This window comes from Rhagoletis pomonella, unplaced genomic scaffold (assembly GCF_013731165.1).
Source record: "Rhagoletis pomonella isolate Grant_MI unplaced genomic scaffold, Rhpom_1.0 Rhpom_scaffold_00001, whole genome shotgun sequence".
Classification (NCBI taxonomy): domain Eukaryota; kingdom Metazoa; phylum Arthropoda; class Insecta; order Diptera; family Tephritidae; genus Rhagoletis; species Rhagoletis pomonella.
In genome coordinates, this window is record NW_023458555.1 from 115327932 (window position 1) to 115340800 (window position 12869).

The 12869-nt window shown below is 34.6% G+C and overlaps 1 protein-coding gene across 1 annotated transcript in view; it reads right to left on the reverse strand.

Annotated features, from left to right (window-relative positions):
* The window catches only part of LOC118735466 (zinc finger MYM-type protein 6-like), a 25044-nt gene extending 15571 nt beyond the window's left edge, over positions 1–9473 (reverse strand). The window contains 4 exon segments of the mRNA XM_036465232.1: positions 5–44; positions 1087–1716; positions 1718–1875; positions 9401–9473. Coding sequence (XP_036321125.1) covers positions 5–44; positions 1087–1716; positions 1718–1875; positions 9401–9473 — 901 coding nt within the window.
* Between the last annotated feature and the right edge of the window lie 3396 nt (positions 9474–12869).

Here is a 12869-nt window from a genome sequence, read left to right on the forward strand (position 1 = left end):
AAACTAAAAATGTTGCGACAGAGCTCTTCAATTTTGTGAGGAAGCTGCACAGTGGTTCGGATCGCAAATCTAGCTGGACGAAACTATTTAAACAAATACTCTTTGATGGATCTTTACACCACTTCTTACCTAGGGGATTTTTGGGTCGCTGATTACGAATCTGAAGTCACTTATCAAAAATTCAAAATGGCGGATCCAATATGACGGATGAAAATAAAAAAAAATCGGTAGATTTCTATGAAACTGGGTATCTGGGGGTTTTCTGGGTCGCTGATTACATATCTAAAGTCATTTACCAAAAATTCAAAATGATGGTTCCAATAAGGAGGACGAAAATTTAAAAAAATCGGTAGATTTCTATGCAACTGGGTATCTGGGGGTTTTCTGGGTTGCTGATTACGAATCTAAAGTCGTTTACTTAATTTACTTTATTTACTTCGGAATGAGCATTTGCATCAGATATTTCTTTCAATTTACTAATCACATAATCACGGACACCTTTTAGAAGTTTCAGCAACCCTTCTCCAAATGTCAAACAACTCACTTCTTAAGATTTTATTTACCATGAATAAAATTTAAGATCACAGCAAGAGACACAAATAAATTTCAGAAAAAATTTTATAACAGCGCTTAAATATTTACATGCCTGTTGTATAATTTTTTAATTTCAGAAAGCAAAAAATTCGCGAGTTACTATTTTTTTTTAACTCTTCATAACCAAAGTTTTTATAACTCCAAGTATTTTTCTGTTTTAACACACATACCAATGTGGACATAAATTGCGTTATGACCTCTGAATCTATAGCGGAATCAGTGTAATTTTTTATTTATAAAGTTAATTTGCAATTATGCAAATATCTGTGAGTGAAATTAGCAATCTTTTAAGTTAAATTTCAGCTTTTAAAATAGAGTTCTCAAATAGGCGGCGTTGACTTACCTTTTTTTGTTTGTTTTCATATGTTAATGCTTTAATAAATGCAATTTTTATTTGAATGTATTGTCAGGAATGTATTCCAAGGTCCATTAAGTATTTTAAAAACAAAAAAATTTTGACTTTCGTCCAGCTAGATCTGCCATCCGAACCACTGTGAGCTGTTTACTTGCATAAGCCGAACATAGGTGCAACGAATGGCAGGTACATTTAATATAAAAGAAATCAGTATCGGGCTTAAGCTTTGCCCTTAAACCATTAAGTTGTCCTGCCATTACGTTAGCACCATCGGTTGCTAAACCGATTATGTTTTTTAACGGAATACCTTGTTCACAAAAAAACTGTTTGATTGCATCATAAATGGAACTTGCATCACAATTTTTTAATTCAATTAAACTTAAAACCGAATCATATACCCTTTGTGTTAGTTTGTCAAAATATCTTACAACTAAGACTAAACATGTCTTTGTAGACAAATCAGTGGTCTCATCCACAATGAGGGAAAATTTTGACGATTTTAATTTACGTACGATTTTATTTTTGGCTTTGTTGCCCAAAATGTCAGCAATTTCGGTTGACTTCGTTCTGCCACATTGAATAGCCGCAGCAATTTTGGAGTCAGGGCAACAATCCTTTAGAAGCGCTGGTAAAAAATCCATAAGAAGGAATGGTAAATTATGGCAAATAAGGAACATGACAAGTGTTAGCTCAGCGTATTTTACTTGTCCAGATAACGTTATTTCTTCGCTACTCAAAAACTTTTGGATTTGTATTTGTTTTTTCTTTGTTTTTCACGTTTTGCAAATGTACGGCCAAGGAACCATGTTTCTTTAAATCAGTGACATGGTTCGACAACTTTTTGTCGCAAGCCATACAATGGCTTGCTCCATTGACATTTTGCAACCAAGGAAATTGGTCTAGCCATGCATGGAGAAATTTTTTTGCTGCGATTTTTTATACCTTTCATGAGCATGAAATGGTATTATAACTTTGGTCCGATGTTTGTAAGTACCAGAATAAGAAGAGATAGACCCATTAAAATGTATACTTAAATGATCAGAACGGCGAGCTGAGTCGATTTACCCATGTCCGTCTGTCCGTCTATCTGTCTGTCTGTCTGTCCGTCTGTTTGTATGCAATCTAGTCTCTCAGTTTACGAGATATCCGGATCAAATTTAGTAGGTGGGTGTATTTTTATAATGTATTAATCATTTGTCGGAACCGGAAGAATCGGACCACTATAACATATAGCTCCCATACAACTGATTGTTCAGATATGAGATTTTTCGTTATAACTTCTCCATTTATGCAGCTAGGAACATGAAATTTTGCAATACTTCCACCCATTATCAACAGAAAACTTGGAGTGAAAATTACAAAGATCGAGTCACTATAACATATAGCTCTCATACAACTGATTGTTTAGATATAAGATTAAATTATTATTAGTAAAAATTAAAAACTACAGTAGATATTAAAAAATAGCCAAAATGGGAAAAACTTCACATGCAAAAAAAAATAACCAAAATTAGTTAAAAGTAACCAAAACGGCAACACTGACGATAAGTGTTCCATGGTGTGCGCTTAAGTCTGCAGCTTCAAATACGGTGAGATAAAGGCTTATTAGGGTGCGTCTTAATTTATGCATATTGAAGCAGAGCCTACAATATTTTGGTATAGCTGGTAGAAATTTGTACTTGCTGGTGACTTAATAGTTCTTTGACTGGAAGTTCGAAGGCAAAGGCTTTATGTAGTTCTTTAGCTGTTGAAAGTTGCAGTCTGTATTGAAGAGGAAGTTCAGCTGCCATATGATGTAATACGTGGTTTGAGGTAGATTTGATTAGTCCCATATTTTTCCTCACGAATTTATTGTTACAACTATTGAGCTTATTTGAGGTGGTTTTGGATATGTTCGCGAATGATGATGCAGCATATTCTAATTTGGGCCTTGCAAAGGCTTTGTATAGCTACAGGGCTCTAGACGGTCTCACTCCAAAGGTACATCCGCTCAACGTTTTGAGAAAATTACCAACCAACAAAAGTTTTATCTATTATTTCGTTTATATGGAGATTTGCTGAATTGTTTTTGTTGATAAAGCGTCCTAAATTTTATTCGAATTGACTTCTCTCAAGGGTGTGTTCTGTATATGAATGTCTAGGGCTTTTCTTTTATTGTTAAAATATATTAAATTAGTGTTATGAAAATTGATGGTTAGGTCTAGTTGGTCGCAGATTTCCTTAAATTTCTCCAGCTTATGTTTTAATTGAGTTTTAGCAGAGATAAAATTACTATCGTCCGCGAAGTGAAAAAGAATAGTGTTATTATCTAGATATTTGGTGTAGTTTCTTTGTATAAATTTTGAATAATAATGGGCTATGAGTGTCAGATCAACCTTCGTAGTGAACAGACGTTGACAAGCGATATCTCTCTGCATTATATAAGTACTCATACGCTAGTGAATATTTTACAAAAAAAAAATTTTGAATTATACATACGTACACACTTAAGACACATACCTAAAATATCAAATAATTTAAGTAATAACACTTTAAAAACACAAAACAGAATAAAAACGATCAACAATGGTAGAGCCGCCTGGTCGGCTTAAAATTCCTGAGCCGAGATATCTCTTTATATCGAGGCAGAGCAACACAGGTGAAACATTAAAAAACGTATCTCCATTCCTAATCAAGAAAGTTATAGACTTTGCCTGCGGAGGTGAAGTGGAAGAATGCACAAAGACAAGCACCGGTACACTATTTATCAAAACAAAAAACATCGAACAAGCCAAAAAATTACTCAAAATCACCTCATTTACGGACAACATCAAGGTCACAGTCACCGAGAATCTCGCACTTAACACGAGCAAAGGAGTCATCTACTCAAATGAATTGAGAGACATAAGCGAAGAAATTATTCGTGCTGAACTCGAAAGTCAGGGGGTCGTTGACGTAAAAAAAATTATGAAAAAAAAAGAAATAGAGCTGCAGGAAACTGGATTAGTCATTCTAACCTTTCGGACATCTTACCTTCCGGAACATATTATGATCGGCTATCATAAAACCAATATCCGACCATACATACCCAAACCTCTTCGCTGTAAAAATTGCTTGCGCTATGGCCACCCTTACAAGGTTTGCCTAAACCAGAAGACATGTGTTAACTGTAGCTTACAACAACATACAGACGCTGATTTAAACGAACAATGCACAAATAGCCCATCGTGCATAAACTGCACTGAGAGCAAGCTTAAATTTACTTCTCACTCTCCACTAGACAAACGATGCCCAACATTTGTTAAACAGCAAGAGATTACTGCAATCAAAACACTCCAGAAAGTAAGCCACAAGAAAGCAACAAACATATACCACCAAAGACATCAACAAAACAACTCCACGTATGCAACAACAACAAAGTACTCAACTCAAACAACTAAAGAGATCTCTGAAAGTCACTCAAATCCAATTGCTTCCACTGGTATAACAAAAAACTCAACCACACAGATGCCAACAACAATTACACAGATACCAACACCAACTATACAGACGCCAACACCTCCGCCTTTATCTCTCCCCACTCGAAAGCCTATATCGTACGATGACGTTGATATTGACAAATTTCTCAACGCTCTTGCACCAACATCAACATCAGTAGCAGGAAAATTAAACAAAAAACCTAGCTCTACCACTCAACTAAAAATTATACCAAGAAATACAAACAGAAGAACTCTGAATCTACTACGAAACAAATCCAAAAAGGAAAACTCAAATGATCAAGGAGATATGTATAATTCTGATTTTGAGTATATGGAATAAAAAAGTCTAACAACTATTATTATACGTACAAACCTATATTTACGCATACTAACACAAATTTAAACGATACGTTTACATTCCTATTTATATATATTTATTCATACAATCACTTATTTTTTCATACGTATACACGGGTATAAACATTGGCATGACCTTTATAATCATCCAATGGAATATAAGAGGCTATTTAAATAATTACAATCAACTTCTTTTATTAATTAAAAAATACAGTCCGAAAATCATATCTCTTCAAGAAATCCACACCATACACAATAAACACATCCCTATTCCTATCCCTATAAATTATTCATTTTTCTCACACAATGCAACAAATTCATATGGCGGAGTTGCTTTTTTAGTTCACAAGTCTGTCCAGCACAACTCAATCAAAACATTTAATTCCGTCGATGCAATGTACACAGAAGTTCAATCAAAAATCAAATTTTCCATTATATCAGCATATATTCCACCAAACAAATCTTTTAACAACAGCAATCTTTGTAATGTCCTTGGAAATTTGAATTTGCCAAGCATTATTACTGGCGACTTTAACAGCCACCATCGAAATTGGGGTTCACCATCTGAAGACAAAAAAGGAAAAATTCTAGCTAATTTCATTAACCAATCTATCTTCATTATATTAAATGATGGCTCACCAACTCATTTCAGCACACGTAATACTTTTACGCATCCTGATTTATCGTTCTGTTCACCCATAATAGGTCTTCAGGCCGAGTGGAAAATAGAAAGCAGTTTACACGGCAGTGATCATTTCCCGGTTATAATAAACCTATTCCCTTCACGTACGTCCAATCAAAAATATTCAAAACCAATTTTTAACATAAAAAAAGCAAACTGGGAAAAATTCACGTGCAATACACTAAGTTTTAATGAAAAATTTCCGCAAACAAACAATATTAATAAGGAAGCAGCAAATTTAAACAAAATAATATTACAAAGTGCACATTCTTCCATTCCAAAATTTTCGACGTTAACTTCTAAACACAATGTTCCATGGTGGAACTCCCACCTCCAAACGCTAAAAAATATAAAAAACACACATTTTAACAAACTGAAACGCCATATTAATTCAGAAAATATCATCCAGTATAAAAAAGCATCTGCAAAACTTAGAAAAGAAATTAAAAAAGCTAAGCGAGAATCCCTCTCCGAATTCACTGCTGAAATCAGCCCAAACACGTCGATATCCAGTATCTGGACCAACATTAGGAGACTATACGGTTACAACATAAAATCAAACAGTGTACACTGCCTTAGTAGTAGTACATCAGGTTCTAATATAACCGAACCCAATCTAATAGCCGAAGAATTCTGCCATGACCAGTCATCCTCTGACGATAATTTTTCAACTACTTTTCAAACTTGTAAGCAAGCAGTTTTGAGTCGAACACAAAGCATCGACACAAATTCGAATTCATGTCCTATTGACTCGGAAATCACTCTAATAGAACTTGAAGGTGCTCTAAGCAAGCTAAAAGGGAATACTCCAGGTTACGACCGTATTAGTTACCCGATGTTGAAAAATCTTTCCAGCTCTACTCAAAAAAGACTTCTAAATTTGTATAACAATATTTTCAATAACTATATCCCTCAAATGTACAAAACAAGTATGATTATCCCAATTTTGAAACCCAAGTCCGACAAATCATTAACAAAATCTTATCGCCCTATCTCCCTGAACCCATGCTGCGCAAAACTATTGGAAAAAATCATCGCTAATAGAGTATGGTGGTTTATTTTAGAAAATAAACTCCTTAGTATTTACTCATCAATTTGGATTTAGAAAAGGAAAATCAGTAACAGAGGCTCTTCTTTACGTAGACCACCTGATTACCGATTCCTTATCACACAAAGGTCACACCTCAATGGTTGCTCTGGATTTTGCTAAAGCATTCGATAGGGTGGGAGTCCACAGTGTAATTGACCAAATGAAGAATTGGAAAATAGGTCCCAAAATCATTACTTTTATAAAAAATTTCATGACTAAACGTAAAATAAAAGTATACGTAAACCACAACTTTTCAAGTACACAGCCACTGCACAACGGGATACCACAAGGATCCCCCCTCTCAGTTGTTCTATTTCTTATCGCATATAATAGTTTATGTAAAATAATTGAACGATACAAAGAAATAAGTTTCACCGCATACGCAGACGATTTTCACCTTCTTATAAAACACAAGAAAGAAAAAAGTCCAAACGTAAATCTAGACTCTCTTTTTCAAGACATTGATACATGGTGCAAGTCCTCAGGAGCTTTACTATCGCCAGCGAAATGCAAGCAAATCCACATCTGTCGAAAGAAATTATGCAAGAGCACAATAACATTCGCAAACACAAATTGCAAATACGGACAAAATGAAAATACTAGGAATTACCATTAACCAGCGATACACATGTAAAACTCATATAGATGAACTATGCAACGCACTGAGCAGCAGACTCAATATTATCAAATCATTATCAAATACCAAATTTTCTTGCAATACTACTTGCTTATTTATATAGTCAAGACAATAATACTGACCAAAATCGATTATTGCCTTTACATCTATGGCTACTGCCCAAATAATTTTCTTAATAAAATTTCAACCATAATTAACTCCGCCATCAGAATGTCCCTAGGTGCATTCTGAACCACACCAATAAACTGTATGCTTACAGAAGCAGGTATTCAACTTATCACTTTCAGAAGGAGTCAGCTCACTCTCATGCTTTTTAAAAATCTCGTTAATGGTGCCGATACTCCTTTACGTCAATTAATTATAAATTACAGCAAAAGGAAAACAACCAACAAATTTCCTTCTACGTTGATTAGAGCGCTAAACCTCTGCAAAGAAGAGGAAATCCCCCACTTGCCACAAAAACCTATTGCCCATAGCGTACCACCATTTTTTAATCCTCAAGATTTAATAATTACCAAGTTACGAAAGTACAATAAGCAATCGTGTTCGGCCGAAGTCATAAAACAGGAGTTTTTAAAACTTAAAAGTGAGTTCAGAGATTTTAAATTCATATTTACAGATGGATCAAAAGCCAATAATCGCATTAGATATAGTGTGACCAATGAGCACTGCTATATAGCTGCAGGTATCCTTCCTGAGTACAGCTCAGTTTTTACAGCTGAACTAACAGCAATACTTATAGCAATAAACAAAGTTAAGAGCTCACGACAAAAGCATGCAATATGTTCTGATTCATTATCTGCTTTAGATGCAATTAAAAATTCTGGTAACAGCGACTACTACCCCTGCGCAATAAGGGAAGTTCTTTACAAGTTCGCACCAAAGATCGTCTTAATATGGATACCGAGTCATAAAAATATAGCAGGAAACGAATTAGCCGATACAGTAGCCAAATATGCAACCTCAGCCCCTTTAATAATGCAGACCAACCTCAATACAAGTGACATAAAAAAATTCGATCTAAAGTAAACGCATTAAATCACACCTGGAGTTTAACGTCGCACTGGTACAAGTCATGTAACCAGCAAAAGCAACCTATTACTGACTTTATAAAAAAATTAAGCAACAAAAATACATATTTAAGCAGACTGGATGTAATAAAATTTGTAAGACTCCGTCTAGGCCATGCTCGACTCACCCACGAATACCTTTTCGACAGAAGCCTGACTAACAGCTGCCAATACTGCAACAATGCAACACTTAGTATCAAGCACATACTGTCAGAATGTCCTTTTTTTAATTTCCATAGAGATACCCTTTTTCCAAATAACTCCATTATGGAATCCCTCTCCAACCCTACTATTAAAAACACAGAACAAATTATAACTTATCTTAAAATAACAACACTATACCAAAAAATATAGATTATTAATATAAATATGTATATACTAAAATTAGTACATAAAAACCAATACATATGTAAACAAATTGAAAGTATTGTAATTGACCGAGCTTAAGGCCAAAGCAGCCATAGCTCCTCATACCTAGTCTATAATTTTTAATTATCAGACTAAGGTCTTAAAAATAAAATAAATAAATGGGCTAAGTCCACTCCCTTTTAATAGTCCTTTGTTGGTTTCAATAGTTTCTTTGCCAAGGTGTAAAATTCTTCTGCCGAGGAACTCCTTAATCCCTCTGACGACCGCTTCTGTTGTATTACTTTAATTTAGAATATTGGTTAAGGTTTGAATATTGACATTATCGTACGCATTTTGCAGATCAATTCCTGCTCCTACTACGTGTTTACCGATGCTTTTGAGATGTGGGACCGAGTTGATAACATCATTGATACATTGAGTTGTAGATCTCCTCTTTCGAAAAGCGTATAACCGAGGAGGTATGATATTATGTTGGTCTATATGCTCGTCGAGATTACCTTTAATAATTCCTTCCATAGTCTTGCACAGTGTTGATAAAAGTACGATTGGTCTGTAGCTTTCCGTTGCTGCTGGATCCTTACTGGGCTTTAAAATCGGGACTATTTTAATGTGTCTCCATTCCTCAGGTATTCGTCCCTCTATCTAGGTATTTTTTCAATAGGGTGAAGAGGGCCTCTTTCTCTGTTTCTTGAAGATTGTTAATCATACGGTAGGATTTATTAGCCGAATCAGGCTTCCTTTTTTTAAGAAGTTGGAAAAATTTGCTAATGTCAATTCCGGTAGGTTACATCCGGTGTTTGTATAAGTGTTTAAGTCAGGTGGGATATTGTTATTGCCGGTATTAGTTGCATTCGCAATCATATTTAAGAACTCATGTTTTTGTTCTTTGGTCCATGTATTGTTCGTTTTTTTTCTTTTAAATTGTTAACTTTGTTCTACATATGTTTGCTGTCTGTTGTTTCCAAAATCTGCTCTAATAAATTATTATTACTTTCTTTTTTCCTTAATGATATCTGATTTTGTAGGTTCCTCTGTGCTTCCGTTAACTTATTCAGATTTTCTATATTTCTGTAAGTTTGGTATCTGTTGTTGTGTTGTGTAGAGTTTATCGATGTCATTATTCCACAATTTTTTTTGGTTGATAACGGTTGTTGCTGTTAATTTTAATTGTATTATCTACTTTAAGTTTTTGGACATTTTGATTAAATTCTAGTAGGTTGTTGTCTGTTTTTATATTCTTCATTCCTGAATTATTTTATGATTTAAGGTTTTTGTATAATAGTCTTGTTTTATCTTGTGATATTCACCCATTTCTATTATGACTGGTTGATAGTTGCTGATAGTTAAGCTAACTTCCAAAACGTCCCAATACAATGATTGGAGACTGTTATACTGCGGTATTCAAACTGTTTGTATATGCAGAGTTGCGACACATTGCAACCTTATACATTGCATATTTTATATATTCAATTTAGCAACGAACAATTTTTCTGAATTTTCCATTTTTAAAACACCAAAAGCAATCGAAGCATCAACTTTGTTTCTGATGCGCTGATTGCTCTAGCGATGCGTTTCGATAACTTTTCGAATGCGTTTTGGAAAAGTATACATTGTCAACATTTTGTAGTTCGGCGTTATGGGACATTATACTTTGTACGTATGCAAAGCAATTGACGTTTTGGAAGTCAGCCTTATTTTAAGGGGTAGCACTTTCCATTTCATGTTTGCTGTATTCATATTGCTAAAAGTTACATTCGGATGTCTTATGTCGTTAATAATGTATGTAGGGTTTCCATCGTTGAAGCATTCAAATCCGTAGTCTGTTGCTAGGTTTTCTAAAATATCGCCTTTGGTATCCGTGGCACTACTTCCCAATAATATTGATTTGCTGTTAATGTCACCCGCCAAGATGGACTTAAGTTTCAGATTTTTGGTAGTAGTAAAGGTTTTTTCCAGTTCTTGTTTGAATTCTGTAGGTGTCATATCTGGTGGACAATAGATGTTGAATTTAATTTTAAGGTTTAGCATTGTAATACCAATAATGTCAGCATTTGTTATAAATTTAATCAAAGAAAATTTAATGCGTTTGTTTATATATATGCCCGCACCTCCATGTATTAGGGTCATTTCCAATAGTTCCTCATTATTAGGTTTTTTCAGACTCTGAATGTTGTATTGTACTATTCGCATTATGTGCTCGAGTGTATTCTCCATTCATCAGTATTACTATACATCTGCTTTAGTTTGTCTTGTATGCTCGTTAGAAATTCGAAATGCAGTACCTTCGTTATATTATTCGAATTATTTGTAAGGAAGTTGGAAATGTCCTGGTTTAATGTTGTAGCTAATTCATCTTGTTTTTCTATGTGTGTAATAAGTTCTTTAGGATATGCTAATTCCGTGTGTTGTATGCCTATGTTGTGCTCTTGAATTGATTTTCGCCATTCATTCATTGTGTCCATATCTTTTTCTTGTTCTTTTTGTCTGTTCAGGTTGATTTTCCTCACTTTTGTGTATGGTAGCTGTTTGTACATAATTTTTGCTGCTTCTTCCATATTATTTAAGGTTAGCGTGGTTCTTTACCAGGCAGCGCTGGAAAATTAGCGTTATCTTCGTCTAGTATTTGGAAGCGATTTCCAAAAAAGTGTGAGTATTTGGTTCTTGCCTCTTTTGTGTGGAGATTTTCGATTGTCATAATTTTTTTAATAGCGTGGGCTTTAATTCTCGCAGGACAATCTTTATAGCCCCTATTATGAGTTGCATTCGATTTTCGACTGTAGTCGAAAGTGCTGATCGAACGGGCCTTCATTTCGTATTACGGCGCTCATTCGATGAAGAATAGCGCTATTGTGAATTTCGCTCGTTTCGGTTGTTCACAATAGAATATTTTTCGCCGCTGACAAACTTTGGTTACAAATCGAGCGAACTAAATAGTGTGCATATACATATTTATGTAAATTTGTGCAAATTAAAATGAAATAAAAACAAGTAAGAGTAGCGCTGTCTTCGGCTATGCCGAAGGCTCCATACCTTTCATGAGCATCTGAAGATTTTACGTTGACAGATTACTGCATTTGAAAAAATTTATATATTCACAGCAGACAAAGATAGAGGACATACATATAAAAAAAATACTAGCTAAACAATCAGAGGTATGGAAGATATACCTTATATAGCACCAATCTAAGTGATTTTCACTGCTGTGTGATCGGTACGTAAACCGGTAACACAATTTAATGGGTTTAGCTTCCTACATAAAGGAGATACATATATCGCAAAAACTGGTATATGAACAATCAGTGGTACAAGAGATTAAGATTATACAGCATAGATTTTGACGATTTTCTCAGTAGTATTATTATTTAAAAAGTAGCTTACGAAATTTATCGATTTTAGCTGTCCAAATAAAGGAGTTTTACAGTAAAACCCCATATCTGAACAATCAGTTGTATGGGGGCAATAAACAGGGTATAGTGACCCGATCTTTGTTAATTTTACTGTAAACTTTCTGTTGATAATGAGTGAAAATAGTGCGAAATTTCATGTTTCTAGCTGCATAGATGGAGTAGTTATAACAAAAAATCGCATATCTGAACAATCAGTTGTATGGTGGATACAGGTTGTAGTGACTCGATTTTCGCCATTTTCATTGAAAGTATTCTTTTGATAATAAGTGACAACAGTGCAAAATTTCATGTGTCTAGCTACTTAAATGGAGGAGTTATAACGAAAATCTTATATCTGAACAATCAGTTGTATGAGAGCTATATGTTATAGGGACCCGATCTTTGTAATTTTCACTCCAAGTTTTCTGTTGATAATGGGTGGAAGTATTGCAAAATTTCATGTTCCTAGCTGCATAAATGGAGAAGTTATAACGAAAAATCTCATATCTGAACAATCAGTTGTATGGGAGCTATATGTTATAGTGGTCCGATTCTTCCGGTTCCGACAAATGATTAATACATTATAAAAATATACCCACCTACCAAATTTGATCCGGATATCTCGAAAACTGAGAGACTAGATTGCATACAAACAGACGGACAGACAGACAGACAGACAGACAGACAGACGGACAGACGGACATGGCTAAATCGACTCAGTTCGCCGTTCTGATCATTTATGTATACATTTTAATGGGTCTATCTCTTCTTATTCTGGTACTTACAAACATCGGACCAAAGTTATAATACCATTTCATGCTCATGAAAGGTATAAATATAGCGAGTTTATAAAAACTTGGTAAAAATTAGC